The sequence below is a fragment of the Anolis carolinensis genome, unplaced genomic scaffold (genome assembly GCF_035594765.1).
Source record: "Anolis carolinensis isolate JA03-04 unplaced genomic scaffold, rAnoCar3.1.pri scaffold_9, whole genome shotgun sequence".
NCBI classification, from domain to species: Eukaryota; Metazoa; Chordata; class Lepidosauria; order Squamata; family Dactyloidae; genus Anolis; species Anolis carolinensis.
In genome coordinates this window covers 24,910,454-24,933,059 of record NW_026943820.1, presented here as the reverse complement: position 1 = coordinate 24,933,059, position 22,606 = coordinate 24,910,454, and the positions used below count along the sequence as shown (strand labels likewise).

General features: G+C 41.2%; 1 protein-coding gene across 4 annotated transcripts in view; it reads right to left on the bottom strand.

Moving 5' to 3' along the window:
• Window positions 1-22,606, bottom strand: part of cmip (c-Maf inducing protein) — a 135,120-nt gene that overhangs the window by 17,585 nt on the left and 94,929 nt on the right. For all 4 annotated transcript variants that reach the window (XM_062961960.1, XM_062961962.1, XM_062961964.1 and 1 more), the window contains 7 exons: window positions 17,258-17,419; window positions 13,990-14,031; window positions 7,795-7,857; window positions 6,143-6,223; window positions 4,516-4,619; window positions 2,963-3,067; window positions 1,035-1,388 (listed from right to left, as the gene is read on the bottom strand). In XM_062961960.1, the coding sequence (XP_062818030.1) occupies window positions 1,035-1,388; window positions 2,963-3,067; window positions 4,516-4,619; window positions 6,143-6,223; window positions 7,795-7,857; window positions 13,990-14,031; window positions 17,258-17,419 (911 nt within the window). The remainder of the gene's footprint in view (window positions 1-1,034; window positions 1,389-2,962; window positions 3,068-4,515; window positions 4,620-6,142; window positions 6,224-7,794; window positions 7,858-13,989; window positions 14,032-17,257; window positions 17,420-22,606) is intronic.

The following is a 22,606-nucleotide window of genomic DNA, read 5'->3' as shown; positions in this document are numbered from 1 at the left end:
GTTGTAACCCATGGTCTAACCACCAAGTACCTCCTCCATACCAGCCCAGACAATACTATTTTATAAAATCCTCTTGTAACCAACAGTGAATCTAACCAGGTTTAGTCAGATGTGCAGATTTCTGTTAGTTTGATTAATCTATATCAATAAATAATAAGTATGGCAGTAAAAATATCTGGTCCAGAGTTTTCCCTTTTTATTATTGCCAGCTAGTTGCATTTTAAACATCTGCTAATTCATTGTGAGGAAATGCTTTTTCATGCATCCCTGTCTTTGGGGAATTGTTTTTCCCAAATTGCTTTTCCTTTCGCTCTCAACTGAATAAGTCTATAATCCAGCCATGTCCTTCAGGGCTTAATGGTCATTGAAACCAAGGAGGACTTGGCATGACTGACCCCCTTTCCAGGAATGAGAGTCAGGGGAACCGGAGGCAACAAATAAATGCAGAGTAGCACATATAGCCCATTGAAGATAACAAGGACTGAACGTGTGAACATTTATATGCATGTGTTATTGGAGTGGGTTGGAGTGAGATAACAATTAATACAAGTCCAGTAAGTGGGGTTTGGAGACTTGTGCTAAATTAGCGACTTTGAGCTCTATTGTAACCTAAAATTTTTGCACTGATGGTTTCTGTGATGCAAACGGGAAGCCCCCCATTTCCATTTCTTTTGCCATTTGCTTCTGAGTTGGGACCTTCATGAAACAAACCTGCTAGTTTATCCTCAAATGGAAGAAGCAGAGGGGCCTCTGGTGACCAAGAAACAGCCCAGAACTCCAGGCAACATCTTGTAAACTATGTTCAAGGGTCAACGTACATATAAAAACTAGCCATTTTCATGAGTTGGATGCTATTTTTGGAGCTCCACAGTCTGGCCAGATGCCTCTTGCAAACATTAACAGCCCTGCTTGATTTATTGCCCTGCTAATTCCACATCTCCCCAAATGCCTACAGATGTTCGAGAGGAGAAGCCTGGCTGAAAGCTATCTGAACCCCCACCCCGCTATGAAAAGCGTGGAAAGCGGCTACTCACAGCATCTTAAGTATTTCCACGTAGCAGCCGAGGATGCGATCGGCCTGGGCGCTGAGCTCAATGGTCATGGTGCTGCAGGTGGGGCTGACCATCAAGCAGTCAATCAGGTTGGGCTCGCTGTCGTTGCCCGCGTTGGCCGTCATCTTCTGGTTGGCCGTGTTGTTGCGCTCAACCTCCACGTGGATCTCGTTCGACGTGACGATGACCGACTTGAGGCGAGACTCATTCAGCGTGGCCTCTTGGGACACCAGGTCAGGGCTCGTGTGGAGGAGGCGGAGGGGCAGGTTTGGCTTACGGTCACACGGCTGCTGGCAACCGTTCCGAATTTCTTTCAAGCTCGGAGAATTGTCCCGGCTGCATTTTGAACGACACGGAGAATCAAAATAATAGCAGCAATAACAGAAGGAGCAGCAACAGTAGAATAACATGGAACATGGCCACACAGTCCGGAAAACACAACAACCCGGTAGAATAACAGTACTATTCGGTCATATCGGAAATACTAATTGTGCTGCAACAGAATCATGGATTTTGGTCTCTTGTGACTATGTTTGCTTGTTTATAGCTAAGGAAAATCCTAATGGAATTTGTATTATGGGCCAGAAGGAGAAAGGATACAGTTTGCCCTTCTAAATGACATACAGGAAAAGAAATTTATAGTCCAGTTATTTATCCTGGACCTGTGTAAGCAACTCGCTTTTCTAGACAGACAATCTCAGGAAGGGATAGAATTGAAATGAAGAAAGCTCTGATGCACTGGCCAAATGGGGACCACAGTGAATCAGTCTCAGTTGGCCTGAAAGCTGAATTTGAGCATTATCTTTGGTAGTAAGCCATTCATGTTAACTTTTTGGTTCTACGTTGGGATGTTCCATTCGGTTCTGAATTCCTGTGTTTGATATTGATTTTGTAGATTGCTTTCATTTATTAATTGCTACTTTAGTCCATAATCTTAACTTGGATTGGGAGCCCCGGTGTGTGCCGGCAGGATTGCTGACCGAAAGGTTGGCGGTTCAAATCCAGGGAGCGGGGTGAGCTTCCATCTGTCAGCTCCAGCTTCCCATGCAGGGACATGAAAGAAGCCTCCCACAGAATGGTAAAACATCAAACATTTGGGCATCCCCTGGGCAACATCTTTGAGGACGGCCAATTCTCTCACACCAGAAGTGACTTGCAGTTTCTCAAGTCGCTCCTGACAGACAAAAAAAACTTGGATTGGACATGATCAAGATGGCAAATGAGGAGGAATATACAAGGTATGAGATGTTGTAGCAGTTTGCTTTTGGTTGAGTTTTAAAGGAAGGACCTTTTAAAGGAAGTTTGCTGCTTCCTCTCCATTTCCCCTGATTAGTTGACTGAGTGCAAATGCCCTTTTCATATTGAAACCAATGACAAAGAGAAGAAAGTGGGAGGAAGAGCGAGAAAACAGGCCAGTGTAAAAGCAGCCAATATGACAGAATATTCGTCTGTACTGTCTCTGCAAAATGGGGATAGTTGGATGGGATAGATTTGGATGATGATGGCACATGAGTTTAGAGGCCTCGTAACACAATACGTGGAATACCTAATTTAATGTTTACCCCAGGACACTTGGCTATCTTAACATCCAGGATAAAACTTCTCACTATTCTGCATATAAAAGATAACGACTCTTGAAGTTGAATCTATGTTCAACACTAGCAAGAGTAGCAGCAGACTATAGCTTAGAAAACAACACACTGGGTAGTGCAATACACAAAACTCGTCCTCCAAGACCTTGCTGCACTTTCCCCAGCATCTGCCCAATATCTGCCATCTATACTCTAAGGTGGAAGCTAAGCCACATAAAGTACCTTTTGCATCTGATACACCGTTGGGAATCAGAAGCAAAAGTGAAAAAGAATCCAAAGGGAAAGAAAGGGCTAACAGTTCAGAGCACAGTAACTGACCTGTTGATGAACTCTTCATAGCAAGAATAAATGGCTGCTAAACAGACTGCGACGAGATTTGGAAGGACTCTGGGATGGGGGCACTGTCCGGTCGGGCCGTGCATGCTGGAATGACATCAAAACCGTCAATGGATGAGGGGACAAACACAAGGCAACACTGTTGCAGCAAAGAAAACACAGGCCAAGTCTATGGCAGCCTCCCTCTTGGCCGGGGTGATGGGAATTGCAGCCCAATACAGCTAGAAGCTTCCAGGTTGAGTAAGATTGGTCAATGGCAGTGGTTCCTAACCTTTCTTTGACCAGGCACCACTTGACCTGGGACCACTTTGACCAGGGACCACTTTCCAACATTAGTACCAAAAGGGCTACGAATCAGTTTTGGGTCGTTTAACACCACTTTACCTGCCATAGCACAGTGGAATCCTGGGATTTGTAGTTTTACAAGGTCTTTAGCCTTCTCTGCCAAAGAGTGCTGGTGCCTCACCAAACTGCAACTCACATCATTTAAATTGGAGTTAAACTATAGTGTAGACCAGTGATTCCCAACTTTTTTTGACCAGAGACCATTTAGACGAAAGACCACTTTGACCAGGGACCACTCTCCAACATTAATACCAAAAGGGTTACGAATCAGTTTTTGGTTTTTAGATTCAGTCTAGTTATCTGGGATGCCGATTCAGACAATTGCATTGGATAGACCACATCAGTTCTAGTTTCTCATACAGAATATATGCCATCTAGTAGTCGGCTAGCCCACAGAAAACCACATTTAATTATCTAGAACTGATTTGGTCTATCCAATGCAATTTTCAGAATCAGCACCCCAAATAATTTACAGTATTTATATTCCGCCTTTCTCACCCTGAAGGGGACTCAGGGCGGATCACATTACACATATAAGGCAAACATTCAATGCCATAACATAGAACAGAGACAGAGACAGACGCAGGCACCGGGCTGGCCTTGAACTCATGACCTCTTGGTCAGAGTGATTTGTTGCAGTTGGCTGCTAACCAGCCTGTGCCACAGCCCGGTCTGTAACCCAGGATCAGGCTTAGAAATGAAGATACCAACGGCTCCGCTCAGGGGGAGGTAGGTAGGTAGGTAGGTAGGAGGAGAAGCAGCAGTCAGGAGGCCTGTTGTTGCATCTTTCGTGGATAGTCAGCCTCTCCCCTCCCCACATCCCCATTGCCTCGGCACTATAAGAGGGTTCCGCAAGACTGTTACTCTTATTTGCAACGGTGTAGTACTGGCGAGGCTGCAGACCATATTTTAGTTCTTGGGGACCACTAGTGGTCCATGGACCACAGGTTGGGACCCACTGGTTTACGGGGACAAGGCACAGGGCAGGGCTTGAGCTTTGGAAAACGGCTATTAAGCAGGACACCTTTGTTCAACATCTTCTATCTTTCACTATAAAATAGAAGCAGATTTGAAAAGCTACTCACTACTGTAACATCTGGTAATGAAAAGTGGCTGAGAATGGAGAAAAGGGAATTAAAGGGTTATCATCCCCAAAGAACAGCACACATTTGGGCCAGACAAGTACCAACCTGTGAATAAACTTCTTCACCACTTCCATGCCAGCATTCAGTTCATTCAAAGCCAGAATGTACTCCTGAGTAAAGAGCCGCAACCGAGGGCACTTCCCAAAATCCTGTCCAAAACAGAAGAGAGGACTAATAACACCATGGAAAGATGGAAGTCAGACTCCAAGGAGAGACTGACACAAGAGGCAGACATGTTAGCTGCTTTGCTCTCATTTTGGGGAGAAAGGAAAGATATAAATGAATAAAATCATAATCATAACCATTCATCTAGACATAGTGAATTAAGAACTTGGGAAAATATTTGTTGCACTTTATGTTCTACTTCCTTTTCTGCCCCTTACTAATTAAAACTGCCTTTCCCAACCTGGTATCTTACAAGAATGGTAGGAAGTCCTATTGCAACACCCAAGGTTGGGAAAGCAGGCATCGAAACAACCCTGCCACCTCCAGAATCATGACGTCCTCCGTTCCAACAAAGCACAGAGTCATCTTTCTGTTTGCTTCTTTTGTTGCATCTAGACACAATCAATTGTTTGCAATGTTTCCGTGATGACTTCAGAGTGGATAAAAACCTTCCTGGGAATTTGGGAAGGGAAGATAAAAAAAATAACCAAATAAGCACTGAGCATGGCTGCTTGGATGGATGGTGGTTGGGCAATGTGGAGAACAGAAGATTTGAGAGGCGACATGCAAGCATCTGAAGGGATGACATGGAGAAGACAAAGTCGAAGAGATAAACAAACACTATAAAGGTTCAAAACATAAAAAGAGATGTGTATATTAGAACATCTTGCAAAGGCCACAGAAATAGTCAGGCCTCTCTGAGTATAGAGCTATCTTCCTTCCATGTAAAAAGGATAAGCGAATACTATAAAGTTTCAAAACTTAAATTGCACTATGTAACTATTGGAGACTATTACAGTCTGGAAGATACTACTGTGGATTATAACAGTTGACTGTACTTATTATTTTCATTATTGTTGTTAACTCTCAGGTAATATTGTGTATATATATGGTGCTCTGCATTACATAGTGCAACTTATGTTTTGAAACTTTATAGTATTCGCTTATCCTTTTTACATAGAAGGAAGATAGCTCTATACTCAGAGAGGCCTGACTATTTCTGTGGCCTTTGCAAGATGCTCTAATATACACATCTCTTTTTATGTTTTGAACCTTTATAGTGTTTGTTTATCTCTTCGACATTGTCTAGTATAGACATTTGTGTGTATTTATCATGGAGAAGACAAAGCCAGCTTATTTCCTTCTGCTCCACAGACAAGAACAAGAACCAATGGTCTCAAATCACATGAAAAGACATTTTCACCCAACATCTCAATTATAGGAATTGTTCAAGAGTAAAATAATCTCCCTTAGAGAGAGACAGGATAACCTTTGGAGATCTTTAAATAAAGATTTGATGGCCTTTTTTTCAGGTGTGCTTTAGCTGTGCATTTCCATATGGAAAAATAGGGTTGAAATAGAAGGATCCTGCGATCCTTTCCAACCCTGTCCTTCTATGATTTCCCTCACTCCTAGTCCTGTCCTAAATATCATGTGGACATAACAGATAACGCAAAATGGCACTGCTATAAAGATTAAGGGTAAGGAAGACAACCTTTTCACTCACCATATTGTGTTTGAGGATTCTTTGTACAACCGGAGTGAATACTTCTATGACCACCATGGACCGAGGACGTTCTCTGCAGTGCTGCAGGAAGAAACCATGTAGATCACATAAAGGGGAGAAAGAGATTTCCTACTTATCAGAGTTGCTGGATGGGGAGAGTATCTCAGGAGGCTGACAAACATCTCCCTAGACGTTTTTTAATCATACAAAGCTCTATCACAGGGGTGGCTAACTTGTTGATTGCATCTCCCATTAATTCCCAGTGGCACTTGGGAAGGATAGCATAGTCCAAATCAGGCATGGGCAAACCTCAGCCCTCCAGGTATTTTGGACTTCAGCTCCCACAATGCCCAACAGAAGGGCCGAAGTTTGCCCGTGCCTGGTTTGGACTAGAGGAGAACATCTCGGCCTTATCACATTCCCTCTTACCAGAGCTTGGGAGAAGAGTCACTTCTTAGACATCAGCTCTCAAAATCTCCCAGCCAGGTTGGCAGGGAGATCCTGGGAGCTAGAGTCCAAACTAGTCAGATTCTTCTAGCTCTGCTCCTTGCAGAACCGAAAAGATTTTTACGGAAGGCAGAAGGGAGCAGGGAGAGAACGAAGGAGAGACATAATTAGTAGAAAACTGGGAGAAAACCAGAAGGACATCAATTTGCCCTCAGAGTATGAGGAGGCAAACTTTCACAAATACAAGCTAAATGTTTAGTTCTGGGAAATGTCACTTATCATTAAAACTAGTGGTTCCCAATCTTTTTTTGACCAGGGACCACTTTGACCAGGGACCACTCCAACATTAGTACTCAAAGGATTACGAATCAATTTTTGGTCAACTTTAGGTTTAGTTATTTGGGGTGCTGATTCAGAAAATTGCATTGGATAGACCACATCAGCTCTAGTTTCTGATACAGAACATATGCCATCCAGTAGTCGCCATCTGTTCACCCACAGAAAACCATATTTAATCCTCTAGAGCTGATGTGGTCTATCCAACACAATTTTCTGAATCAGCACCCCAAATAATCCCAGTAACAGGCCTACAATGGAGACAACAAGATGACCCTGCTTCCAGACGCCATGTGGAACAGCTCAGCTCAGGGCGAGGGAGGAGGAGAAGCAGCAGTCAGGAGGCCTGTTGTCGTCTCTTTCATGGGTAGTCAGCCTCTCCCAACATCCCTGTTGCCTTGGCACTATAAGAGGGTTTTGTGAGACTAGTTACTCACGTTGCAATGGTGTAGTAATGGTGAGGCCGCAGACCACATTTTAGTTCTTGGGGACCATTGCAATGGATAACCCATATGCCTCACCTTAATTTTTTTCTTCTATCTCTCCCTCTCTCTACAGAGATCAACTTTGGCTCAGAACCAGGCTCACCCTGATGCCTCCCAATCAGTATCACTCTGGATAACCATGGGGAATTTTTAAATCCCAATCCAGGCCTTTCTTGCATGGCAAGGGGTTGAACCAGATGGCCCATGTAGTCTCTTCCAACTCTATTATTCTATGATTCTATGTGGCATTGACGGCACCATTCCTTCTCTCCCCTGGTGAACCAGCTGGGCCTCTGCAGCCCAGATATGCCAGATTTAAACAGCATTTTATGAGTTCTGGAACTCACTAAAGCAACAAGAACAACATCCAATAGCCAGAAATACCTTGCAAAAAAATTCACACAAGTCAGGAGGTGGGTGGTTGTTTTCCAGCAAAGGAGCAAGGGCCTAAAAATAGTAGGAAAACAAACGATTTATAGTTGATTCTTGACTGTTACCAAGATTAATAATTAAAAAAATCATGATTATGTTGTATTTAAACTGAATCCCATTCTAGATATTCCAGGTTAGATGAAATAAATATTACTAGTGTGCATTTTCGTTCTCCATCTTACATAGAATATATTTCTATTTACAAAATGAATAAACAAATAGAGTTTAAAGGAACTCTTTGTTACAAATACAACTCATTATTTATCACATCATTGTCTACTCAGGAGTTGAAAATAAAATGACTGTCGTCCTTCAAGGTCCTGGGTTTAGGAGCTGGGGTGTGACTCAATCCCTTAAAGTTGCCCAACTTTGTTCTACAAGAAGCACGAGTTGTGTGTGAGATGCATCAGAGAGCACCCACTCCATCTCCAATGTATACTGATGATTTTTCTTTAACAATTACTTTACAGTATAAAGCACCATAGACATAAGGTGTGTTATATAATCACCCTGTTGTGCTCCAAAAACAGGTTGACTATTTGGCAGATAAATGGAGGAAGGCAAACAGAAGGTGACTGACAGCTTCTCCCAAAAGAATAAAATTCACAAAAATAATCACAAACATATTCACAAAAATAATCATAAAAATTGAACATGGCCATACAGCCCGGAAAACATACAACAACCCTGTGATCCCAGCCATGAAAGCCTTCGACAACAAATCATAAAAATATTCACAAAATAATTGCAACAATATTCACAATTATGAAAATATTCAAAAAATATTCTCAACATTATTCATGAAAATATTCAAAATAATATTCATGAAAATATTCTCAAAAATAATCACAAAACTATTCACAAAAGTAATCATGAAAATATTCACAAAATTAATCATACAACTGCAGTAGAGTCTCACTTCTCCAAGTTAAACGTGCCGGCAGAACCTTGGATAAATGAGTATCTTGGATAACAAGGAGGGATTAAGGAAAAGCCTATTAAACATCAAATTAGGTTATGATTTTACAAATTAAGCACCAAAACATCACTGCTATACAACAAATTTGACAGAAAAAGTAGTTCAATACACAGTAATGTTATGTTGTAATTACTGTATTTACGAATTTAGCACCAAAATATCACGATATATTGAAAACATTGACTACAAAAATGCATTGGATAATCCAGAACCTTGGATAAGCCAGTCTTGGATAAGTGAGACTCTACTGTATTCATAAAAATATTCACAAAAATATTCTCAAAATTATTCATTAATATATTCTGGTTCAAGGTTTTTCAGGCCTGGTCTGTTTGCTTTGACTTGTGGGTCAGCAAATGTTATTCAAAGCAAAGGACGTTAGTCGCCAAAGGACTAGACATAAGCATGACAACACATTAGTGTCCTGGGTTTGCCAAGGATGCCCAGATGGCACAGGAAGGAAAGTTAGGGACTAGATACTAGAATTCCTGTTTTGAGGTTCACATATCCAACTTCCATGCTTTGCAAGTATCACACACAGCACAAAAATTAAACAATAAAACAATATATTACACGTTCTATACGTCAAAACCCATGTGCCAAAAGGGTTCGCATGATCATGTTGACTGCAAGAAACTCATGCTTCCAGTGGAAATGACATTATTTGTTCTTATCAGCACAAAGACCAGCCATTGTCCCACAACATTTCATGATGAACCAGAGTTCACACCAAGCGAGAATATTGTCGTAAAGTGGAAGAGTACATGGTACTTCCTGCTTTTTTCTTAACATTAGCTGTATGTAGGCAAATATTTGAAAATGCCGTGTGGTCTAGTCATTTGATAAGAAGTAATTGTAAGGGATGTTTGGTGTTGCTGGTTGCAACAAAAAATACAACTCATTTCAATTCTTGCTGATGGAAACATCTGAGCTTTCCTCCTTTTTTCCCATAACGAATCCCTCGCTTTTCTGACCACTTGCTCCACACCTTCTCTGTCCATCTCTAGGCAAAGCAATATGGTTATGGGTAGTAAAATGTATTAGGAATTATAACCACCGCGGGCGTTGTAATGAAATTATGTCACCGAGACCTCCATGGTAAATTGGAAAGTGTTGCTAGAACAAAAAAATCTCAGTATACAAGGAAGGCCCTGGGGCTTCTCCGTCCTGGAGCTCAGCTACAAGATTCCTGGTATTGGATTTGCACAGCAGAACTCTTTCAAGCACAACAACTGGGGCAATTTGGATTAAAGATAACTAATATACCAGCACTGTTGTTTTGAACATTACTCACACTCAGAAACCTCAGATTTGTCCTTCTACCAAGCTTCAGAAATGTTGAAATACATCACACAACAGCCCAAATTCAAAACATTACTGGCTCTCTAGTAACACGCTGTTGTTGTGTGCCTTGCATGAGTTTCTGACTCATTATGATAGTTGGATGACACGATCATGGCCAGATTTCAAAAGAGGTTCATCAGCGCCTTCCTCTGAAACTGAGAAAAGAAGGACTTGCTCAAGGTCACCCAGTGGGTTTCTATGAACTCAAACCTTGGTTTCCTAGAGTCCTATCTGGCACTCAAATAGCTACACCAGGCTGCCTGTCTATGGCACATGTGTCATACTTAAGGCCCACAGGCCAAATCTGTCCCTCCATGTCATTTTATGTGGTTGTCCAGATCAGGCATGGGCAAACTTCAGGCCCCCAGGTGTTTTGGACTTCAACTCCCACAATTCCCAACAACCTACCAGCGGCTGTTGTATGTCTTTCGGGCTGTGTGGCCATGAAAGGCACTGCAGATTAATTCAACCAGAGAAATCAGCCATAGCAGAGCATTTGATGAACCAACCTGGACATAGAATATTATTTGAGAACACAAAAATGCTGGACCATTCCAACAACTATCATGTCAGACTACACAGAGAAGCCATTGAAATCCACAAGCATGTGGACAACTTCAACAGAAAGGAAGAAACCATGAAAATGAACAAAATCTGGCTACCAGTATTACAAAACTCCAAAATCAAAACAGTAGATGGGAACCAACACTTTGAGGGCTTGACTGAACAAAGGATGCCCCCAGGCAACAGATAAAACATTTCCAATGCTAATTAGGGTGATTAACTGAAACATTAATGCTGGCTCCCAGTGACAAAGGTCTCTTGCCACACCCTGGACTCTACACAGATATATATATTCTTTCCTTTCCTTACTTAGTTTCTCCATACCTCACAACCTCTGAGGATGCCTGCCATAGATGTGGGCGAAACGTCAGGAGAGAATACTTCTGGAACATGGCCACACAGCCCAAAAGACATACAACAACCCTGTGATCCCGGCCATGAAAGCCTTCGACAACAAACCTACCAGCGGTTAGGAATTATGGGAGGTGAAGTCCAAAACACCTGGAGGGTCAAAATTTGTCCAAGCCTGCTCTAGATGATGGACTACAACTAGCTTGTTGAGGGGTATCAGCACTAGTTGACAGAGAAGGCTAAAAACCTTGTAAAACAAGAACTCCGAGGATTCCACAGCATCGAGGCATTGCAGTTAAAGTGGCCTTAAGCTAAATACATTCTGCCGTGGAGATGCCCCTTACACACTTTTACCTTATTTCTACTGGGGAACATAAAACAACCTATAAGGAGAAACTACAAAAAGGCAAAATACAAAGCATACCTATGCTAAAATAACACTACATATACTATGAATAAAACAACATTATGCAGTTGAACTTAACAATTCTTTATGTTGGGAAAGAACGTAAGATTTAGAATTTGAAGACTAGTAGGGCAATATGTTCATATAAGATTTATAATTGGAGAAAGTAAGATAACTGAATAATTGGAACCATTACCTGGATAGTTGGAAGTTATTGTGCATGATCCCCTGGGCAACATCTTTGTAGACAGCCAATTCTCTCACAACAGAAGTGACTTGCAATTTTTCAATTAGCTTCTGACACAATTAAAAAAAAAATCATCCTCCCAAGATTCCATAGGATGAGGATGAGGATGCGGATTTGATTATTAATACAGTAGAGTCTCGCTTATCCAACGTAAATGGGCCGGCAGAACGTTGGATAAGTGAATATGTTGGATAATAAGGAGAGATTAAGGAAAAGCCTATTAAACATCAAATTAGGTTATGATTTTACAAATTAAGCACCAAAACATCATCTTATACAACAAATTTGACAGAAAAAGTAGTTCAATACGCAGTAATGTTATGTTGTAATTACGGTATTTACGAATTTAGCACCAAAATATCACGATACATTGAAAACATTGACTACAAAAATGCGTTGGATAATCCAGAACGTTGGATAAGCGAGTGTTGGATAAGTGAGACTCTACTGTACCTGGATAGTTGGAAGTTACTGTGCATGATCCCCGGGCAACATCTTTGTAGACAGCCAATTCTCTCACAACAGAAGTGACTTGCAATTTTTCAATTAGCTTCTGACACAATTAAAAAAAACATCATCCTCCCAAGATTCCATAGGATGAGGATGCGGATTTGATTATTAATATTATTAAAATTAATTCTTATCCATTCTCCTTAAGGCTTGAGGCAGGTTGCAACATAGAGTTAAAATACATGGCGTTTCAAAAAGATAGTCCCAATTTGAAAGGGCTATATCTCTGCAACTTCACGCACAAGAATGAAAGTATGGATTAACTGTGAATTGCAAAATTTATTCAGATATATTGGCGGAGAGGCTTAAAAAGATACTGAAAGCTTGGCTACACGAAGAACAAACGGGATTTTTGGCAAATTAAAGAAAAGCGAGGAGCGTTGATGTTCTGAGATGCAGAGAAAGCCTTTGATAACTTCTCTTGGGTTTTCATAGATGAATTACTAGCAACAATTTCAATGTATGCTTTAATGTTTATGTGTTTGATAGGTTGAAAACACAAACATTAGATTAAAGCATACATTGAAATGTGCCACACTTTCATTTTAAGGGTACATCTACACCAAGGATGGGCAAACTTTGGCCCTCCGGGTGTTTTGGACTTCAACTCCCACAGTTCCTAACAGCCTCAGGCCCTTTCCTTTCCCCCCTCAGCCGCTTAAGCGGCTGAGGGGGGAAAGGAAGGGGCCTGAGGCTGTTAGGAACTGTGGGAGTTGAAGTCCAAAACACCCGGAGGGCCAAAGTTTGCCCATGCCTGATCTACACTGTATAATTCACTTTAATGACTATGGAATCCTTGGTTGCGTAATGTGGCAAGGCACATTTTAAAGAAGCGTTCTGTGTCCTTGCGCTGAACCGCTGGAGCTTTCCTTCAACTCAAGTGCAAGCTCATGAATCAGTAATAAAGTACTGGATCAAGCAGCACAAGATGATGAATGCAAAAGATAAGCCCCGAAGAGGCCTGATGGAACAAAACTCCAAATGTATTTATGATTTGTCCTCTTGCCTTGCTGGAACCGCTGGTTCATGAGACAGTCAAAATTGGGGCCACAAGCAGAATTTGACTGACTCACCTTTATCAACATTATGTATGTAGCCTTCTGTTCCAATTAAGCCCTTAGACATTTCTTTTCAGATTTAACATTCATGAAGGGAAGGACAACTTAGGGTGCATCTAGACTTTAGGATTAATGCAATCTGACATCACTTGAATTGCTATGGCTCAGTGCTATGGAATCCTGTAAGCTGTGAAAGACTAAAGACCTTATAGAACTACAACGCACATGAAGCCATAGCATGGAGCTGTTGACAGTAAAAAGTGCTGTCAAACTGCATAATTCAGCAGTGGCATATTTTCATGAGTTTCAAAATTCAACTGAAATGTTGCTGAAATGGGCCAGGCTTTAGCACAGCAGGTTAAACCACTAGCTGCAGTATACCTTGTCAATTTAAAGGTTGACAGTTCGAAACCGGGGTCAGGGTGAGCTCCTGGCCTTTAGCCCAGCTTCCACCTACCTTGCGGTTCAAAAGCAGTATGTGAGTAGATAAACAGGTACTGCTTAAAAGCGGGGAGATATTTTAAGGCACCTATAAGGAAATGCCAACTTGATGGCACACAACAGCAGCAACAAACTGATATGCTCAATGAAGAGGCAATACATGGAAATTAAATAAAGAAAAAAAAGAAAACATGGCAAAGTAAACATCAATGAAGTTGTCAGGAAAGAGATGTTGCTCCATACTTACCACAATAATATTTTCATGTTCTTGTGGGGTTAGATTGGCATTCTGAAAAGGGAAAACATATTAAAAAATCAGATTTATTTTTTTTTAAAAAAACTCAGTTGCATCAAAAATCCATCTACAGTAAACTTTTTGTTTAGTATAGCAGGGTGTTAAAAGACGGGTCCATTCAAAGTTGTTTCCCAGAACTCATTGCTTTGAATTGTTGCACTGTATAAGAGTGGCCAATAACTCCCTGTCTACACTGAGAAACGGTCCACATGAGCTGCCATCAAACATTCACTCTACATCATATAAATATTCAAATGGAATATTGAATGTACATATTGCTATGTAACCCCCTGACACAGAAAAGACACATTGCAGAATGCATGTTAAAGACCAGGTGCCATTTCACAATGTGAAATATGAATCTGGAATGTGCAATGTGTAACTGAAATGCACAATGTTGCAATATGCACAACTGTGCTTTTGCCAGTATTGGCAGAATGCAATTGTTGTGCTATGGCAAATAACCTGAATGCAGAGTGCAACTAGCACATGAATGTATCACTAAAATGATGCCATTTCTTAGGTGTCAGATCTAGTACATGTACTATCCTTTGCTTGAAGCTGAGAGCATAAATGAACCAACATGATTCATTCATGCTCTCAGCTTCAAGCAAAAGAGAGCATAAATGAATCATGTTTGGTATGCTCTCCCCATACCAAAGTTGTTCATCCAAGTTAAGCGTCCCCAATGAGTACATGAAACGAATCTGGAATGAGTCAAAGTGAATGGTTCATCAAGCCTGGTCCTGTCACCTCTGTGCAGAAGTTCCTAATAGGATCCCAAGCATTTCCTCTCTTTTTTTCTGGAACCGTGAATTACAGCTACTGCAGACTGAAACTAAGACTTTATGTATGCAATGTATTTGTTCTGCCATTAAGTATGGCTGCCATCTTCCCATTTATCATAAGTTGGAATGGGAGGAGACAACAGAACATGCTGTTAAGGAATAAAATCCATGTTCAATCTCTGGCATTACAACACCAAAGCAATAGCCAGCGTCCAGTTCTGAGCACTATCGTTCAGGAAAGATACAAACTGGGATATGGTAAAGGATCTGGAAACTAAGCTCTATAGGGAACAGCTCAGAGAGTTGGATATATTTAACTTGGAAAAGAGAAGACAGGGAAGTGATGTGAAAGCCTTAAATATCTGAGGGCAGGTTGTGCTCCAAACAGTAGGCTACAAGTCATTGGACTCAATGATTTCTTGTCTCTTCCTTGGTATTACTCACATTAGGATTTCCCCAGATAGGAAGCAGCCAGGCCTTGAAGCTACAAGGGCATTCAATGCTACTCAAGGTGGTCAATTGAAACATTCACACTTGCCTCAGGCAGACAAGAGTTCTTTCTCCCGCCTTGGACATCATTCCACAGACATATAAACCCCACTTGCCTAGTTTCCAACAGACTTCACAACCTCTGAGGATGCCTGCCATAGATGTGGACAAAACGACTGGACAGAATGCTTCTGGAACATGGCCAGACAGCCCTGAAAACTCACAGCAACCCAATCCCAAACAACTTGCAGGAAAGTTACAAATTGCAACAATGTTAAAAACAAACCTAACAAATAAAATGAAAAGCAGCAGAAGAATCTCATAAAACATAATTGGCGACATTTATGTTCTGTGTTTCCTCCAGTGTGCTTAAGGTAGATTTTATTTATTTATTTATTTTCTAAATAAATTTACTTAAATTAAACTCTTTAATTTAAAAAAAATTCTCTTTTTTTAAGGTATTTTTTTATTAATTTATCAGTCAAAATGTATACGTTTACATTCCTCATTTTACAATATTTTAAACATATCATATTGTATACAATTCAACAGTAAAAAAAATCAAGAACATCTTTAAGCATATTTCTTATCAGTTTTTAACTTTTCCATTACAACTTTATTACATATCTCTCTACTACACACTTTTTATCTACTTATACATGTTTTATAATTAATATTATTATTATTAATTCATCAATCAAAATTCAGCAGAGCACAGGAAGGAATATAAACACCGCAGGCTGTGGGTTGCTTACTCCTTCTCCATAAAGGGTATATATGTTTGCAGAGACTATTGTAATAAACACATATTTAATCAAACAAATGCAGATTTACTAGTTTGATCAGCTGCTTTGCAGTTTTGTTTCAACAGGAAGGGAGGCAGGAAACTTCATTTAAAAATAATTCAGCACGTAACACGTTTTGCCAGCTGCTTGCGGAAATAGCTTCTCCAATGGCTTTTTTTATCCTTTTATCCCACCAACCTCGACACAATGCATTAAAAAAGAGGATAAAGAAGTGAAATGATGTCCACAAGCTTTGGGTGACCAACAGATTTGAAATATGGGCAAACCTGGACCAAAACACCTGGAGGGTCCAAGTTTGCCCATGCCTGGTATAGATGCACCCTTACACAGTGATTCCCAATCTTTGGTCTTTTAGCCTCAGCCAACCATGTACCATGTACCATGTATATCTGTATCTATGTGTATACATTATTTTATATATGAATTTTCGCCTCACATGTTTGCAAGTCTTTGCAAATACTATACAGATATATATATACAGAGAGATGTCTAGATAGATAGATATAAATATATAGATATATATATATGAATATAGATATATAGGTCTTGCAAATATTGTAGGGGAAATGCACACACACACACACACACACACACACACACAGAGAGATTTCTAGATAGATATAAACATAAATATATAGGGCTTGCAAATATTGCAGGAGGGAAATGCACATATATAGAGAGAGGATTTGCAAACGTTTCAGGGGGAAATACATATGTGAAATTAGTATATATAATTATAGATCTATATCTAGCTCTGCATTGTTTATGTAGGCATTGAATGTTTGCCTGTTATTATGTTGGAAGCTGGCCTGAGTCCCCATGGGGAGATAGGGCAGGGTACAAATGAAGTTGTTGTGTTGTTGTTGTTATTATTATTATTATTATTATTATTATTATTATTATTATTATTAAGTTATTGTTAACACCATATTGTTTTTGTTGACCCTACTTTTCCACTTACAGATCTATTTTCATTTTGAAATTTACCAGTAGCTGCTGCATTTCTCACCCTTGGCTTATACTCAAGTCAATAAGTTTTCCATTTTTTTGTGGTAAAATTAGGTGCCTCGGCTTATATTAGGGTCGGCTTATACTCGAGTATATACGGTATTTCAAAACAGGGGGGAAAGAAATTACCTCTGAGAGCAACTTGGAAACAATCTCCAGAGGTGCTTGATGGATGGATTCGTCCTGCAAAGGAGACGTCAGCGCCATGTCCACCAAAGTGCGGATCTCCTTCAAAACCACCTCCAAGCGGCTTGGGTTGCTCAGCACCTTCTTGTACTTGTAGATTTTTTTCTAGGATGAAAAAAAACACACAGGTTCAGGTATTAAGACAAAAGGAATGACACTGGGGAAATGGCAAGATAACTACTTGGCACAGAACACATCGGAGGCATATTGTGTTTTGAAAGTGGCTGCTCGTGGCTCCATAAAGTGTGGTGGGAGGGCTATAAAGAGGAAGGAAGTTCTTATTTTGTTTTTAACGAGGCAGAACATCACAGTGCATTTCCCCCAGAGTTCTAGGAAAGAGATACGATATAGATTGACAGTAGTGCAGACAGACAAGATGGATATGGCCCAATTAAAAGGTAATCGCTGTGCTTTTCCTTCCAGGCATCTGGTTTGATGCATTTTTGCAGATGGGATCTCTGTTAGTTATAGATTCCAAAATAGCAAGCAATGATAAGACACCAACATCCTTTGGCAGAGGAAACTATAGACCGTGTCAAACTACAAATTCCAGGATTGCATAGCATTGAGTCATGATAGTTAAAGTGTTATTAAACTGCATTAATTCTGCAATATAGATGCATGCACGCCATGTAGCCTGGGGCTATGTAGCCAATTCACACCACAGAATTATAGTACTAGCATTCCGCTTTAACTGCCATGGTATCAATGTGTCGTTGAAGGCTTTCATGGCCAGAATCACTGAGTTGCTGTGAGTTTTCTGAGATGTATGGCCATGTTCCAGAAGCATCCTCTTCTGACATTTCGCCCACATCTATGGCGGGCATCCTCAGAGGTTGTGAGGTCTGCTTGAAACTAGGCAAGTGGGGTTTACATATCTGTGGAATGTCCAGGGTGGAAGAAAAAAACTCTTGAGGCAATTGTGAATGTTGCAATTGGCCACCTTGATTAGCATTGAATGTCCTTGTAGCTTCAAAGCCTGACTGCTTCCTGCCTGGGGGAATCCTTTGTTGGGAGGTGTTGCCTGGCCTTGATTGTTTCATGTCTCTATATTCTGAGTGGTGTTCTTTATTTACTGTCCTAATTTTAGAGTTTTTAAATACTGGAGAGCTTGAGGAACGGTGCTTAACATTCTCAGTCCTACAAACCTCAGGCTTGCATAGTTTGGAAGCATGGCAGTTAAAGTGAAATAGTAACACTATAATTGTATGGTGCGACTGAGTCCCAAGATTTGATGCCACAGAGATTCTATACATGGGGTACGTAATCTTACAGTGAGCTCTTTACTTGACACACTGGGAAGAAAAATACCTGGGGAACATAAAGAAGAAAAGAACCAGGGAATGATTCAACGTCATAATTCCTTATGCATCTATGGACTGACAAAAGATGGAAATGTAATTCAGTCCACCGTAGACAATTCTAGAAATTACCAGAATTACCATTCCTCAATCTTAAGAATACAGCTACAGAAAACTCAATTCAGGAGACCATCCACCCTATTTGGATAGTGTTTTTAAAAAAAAAAAAAAAAAATTGTGTCAGGAGCAACCGGAGTTGCTTCTGGAGTGAGAGAATTGGTCGTATGCAAGGACGTTGCCCAGGGGACACCCAGATGTTTTTTTGATGTTTTACCATCCTTATGGGAGGCTTCTCTCATGTCCCCACATGGAGCTGGAGCTGATAGAGGGAGCTCATCCGTGCTCTCCCCAGGTGGGATTCGAACCTGGCAGCTTTCAGGTCAGCAACCCAACCTTCAAGTCACGAGGTTTTTGTCCCCTAGGCCACCAGAGGCTCCGTGTTTTTAAATGAGCAAGTAGTTCATGTGGCTGAAAGGAAGAAATGCAAAACCAGGGATGCAAATTCATTCCTGCACTTTGAATGCCCTCTTGTCCCAGGGAAAAGACAACAGCCTTTTTCAGAGACTCTCTCTGAGCCAAAACTAGAAAGTGGGCCATGCTGGGTAAGCATTCTTTCATTGGTTCAGAGCAGAGAGGAGGAATATTTTTCCCTCCTGATATTTTACCCGACAGCTCCCATCAGTTCTGCCCAGCATGCCCAATGGCCAGAGAGAATCCCAAACACTCAAAATTCCCCAACATGAAACCCCCAAATCCTGGCTCACTTCTACTCTGCCCTAGGGTCCAAGTTTGACACTGCTTTTACTGCTATGGCTCAATGCTAGGGAGTCATGGAGCTTTTTTTAGCTTTCTCTGCCAAACAGGGCTGGTGCTTCAACAAACTACAACTCCCATAGTTGTATAGTGTCAAACTGTATTCATTCTACAGTGGATGCACCCAAAGATGAAAAATGCAACATTACGGTTCTGTTTTACTTGCAAACTCACACACAGCTCTGTAAGCAATATTCTCTCTCCTTTCTTTCGCTTCACTCTCGAAGGTGTTCCCATTTATATTTCTGTTTTATTTGTTACCAGGCAGTGGGCACTAATGACTGTTATCTTGCTCATGGTACAGGTTGATGTGATGAGTTTTCCACCGGCTAATGCAGTGCAGAGGCTTTGAGAAAGCTCCATGCCTTGTCCGTGTTTATTTGCTCATCAATCAATCCCTTCCCCAGATGGCATCCTTTTTATATGCTTCAGAATAATTTAAAAGAGATGCAGTCAGTTCACTCTACCCAAAGGCGGCAGAGAGCAAAATGGATCAGATAACCTGGTTCAGACCATAAAAACGAAGGAAGTGATGATAAACCATCACTTACAAGATCCAGATGCTGATTGGGGATTCTGGGAACTTGCAATCCAAAAAGGGGAACTTCACTGAAAACTGTCAGATTACTTCTGAATATAGGCTCCCTGAGCTTGCAGGCTTTGGGAGGGAGTGCAAATGTCATAACATTTATCGGTTTTCCAATTGGATCACCATTACTGGATTTCTCTTTACAGTTTCATGGGTGTAAGTTTCAGTAGGCAGACATGAACCTTTTCCCCTTTCCTGCAGCTTAATTCAGAGAGAGAAAACAAGCACATCTTTTTGTTGTGCTGTTGTTAAAGGAGTCAGAGAGCTCACCAGCCAACCAACTGAGGCTGATCCAGAGATCTACCCAAAGGCGACCCTTCTGTCCAGTCTTACATATAAGGATGATGGAACCATAGACAAAACAATGCTACAGGTGACACCATCTCACATCTTGAATACATCTTCCCAATGCACCATCCTTTCAGATATTTACTTTCTGCTGTTGGCCCAACATCTCCCTTGTCCTCCATATTATCCTGCCTTGTATCTCCAAAAGTTCAACACACCTAGTTGGCACCAGGTTAGAGAAGTACAGTACTATTTGATTCCTAGATTTTCCTCACCAACATTTCTTGCCATGACCCTCAAGCATCCACAGATTTTTGGTATCCACTCCAGAGGGTCCTGGAGACAAACCAAATACCAAGGGTTCACTGCATAACGAAAATGCAGATCTACATTGCAGGCATAACATATTGTTAATTCCAGAAGGAAATGTCTGCAACAATAAAAACTTTGTATACCTTTACGCTCCACTTTGTCAGCTAGTACTTGGCCTCCAAAAGGCTTCCCCAGAATAAATCTGTTTGCCTTTTAAAAACACTACATTAATGCTAAGTTTGTTAACCTTTTTAAAGCACAATCGGTGCTCTGTATCCACAGATTCTGAATTCATGGACTCAACTATCCATAATAATATCAATAATAATAATAATAATAATAATAATAATAATAATAATAATAATCAGAAAGGTAAAGGTAAAGATTTCCCCTGACGTTAAGTCCAGTCATGTCTGACTCTGGGGGTTGGTGCTCATCTCCATTTCTAAGCCGAAGAGCCGGCGTTGTCCATAGACACCTCCAAGGTCATGTGGCCAGCATGACTGCATGGAGCGCCATTACCTTCCCGCCAGAGGTATTGATCTACTCACCTATTGATCTACTCACATGTGCATGTTTTCGAACTGCTAGGTTGGCAGAAGCTGGAGCAACAGTGGGTGCTCACTCTGCTCCTGGGATTTGGACCTGGGACCTTTCGGTCTGCAAGTTCAGCTTCTCAGTGCTTTAACACACTTCGCCACCGGGGCTCCATTGTATATAAATACACAGAGAAATTATACTGTTTAACCGGTATTGCACCACCTGACATCCATCAGGAAGTAGCAGCCAGAAATGAAAGGGCTAAGGTAGTGACATCTCCGGTCACCCTCTGTTCGGATATCAGCCAGCAATCCAACTCCTTAAATCAAGAAATAGCTTCGCAGGAACTCCTCAGCAAGAGAGAGTCCAAAAGTGGCAGGATAACACTCAGAACCTCAATCAGTGGTTGAGACCGGATGAGAAACTCCCTTCTGGACACACAGAAGACTGGGCGACTTGGAAGGCGCTGAACAGACTGCGCTCTGGCACCATGAGATGCAGAGCCAACCTTAAGAAATGGGGCTATAGAGTCTGCGACATAAGAGTGTGGAGAAGAGCAAACCACAGACCACCCACTGCAATGTAATCTGAGCCCCACCACATGCACAATGGAGAACCTTCTCACAGTGATACCAGAGGCACTCCAAGTGGACAGCTTCTGGTCAAAGGAAATCTAGCATAATGCCACATTTTTAACTTTGTGCTTTTTAAAATATATTATAACTGTACCTTCAATTCTCTTCTGACACAATAAATAAAGTACAACATTGTATGTAATGGGGCGTCAGCATCCATGGATTTTGGTATCCATAGAGGGCCCGGGAACCAAACCTCAGTGGATAGCAAAGGCCCACTGTACTGTTTTATGGCTAAGTTTGGGTGCCTCTAGCTGACAGAGAAAAGGCCTCTGGAAACATGAACGCTTTTTATTTTGGATATCTAGTTGATGTTGTCTACATCTTGGGAGATCCCAGCATGACCTTTCACTCCCACTCTTCATGCTGGTGTAAATTAACCCTGTACTTTCCGAAATGAAATATATCTCTACTTGCCACAGCTTGTTGCTATACACCATACATGGGCAAACTTTGGCCCTCCAGGTGTTTTGGACTTCAACTCCCAAAATTATAGGGCCAAAGTTTCCCCATGCTTGCTATACGCTGTGAGTATATCACACCGTTCAAAACAGGAATAGCTCTTTCTGCAATACCCACAAAACAATCTATCAATAGGTTGCTGTGAGTTTTTCAACCTGTATGGCTATGTTCTAGAAGCATTTTCTCCTGACGTTTCTCCCACATCTATGGCAGGCATCCTCAGAGGTTGTGAGGTCTGCTGGAAATGAGGCAAGTGGAGAAAGGACTCTAGTCTGTTTGAGGCAAGTGTGAA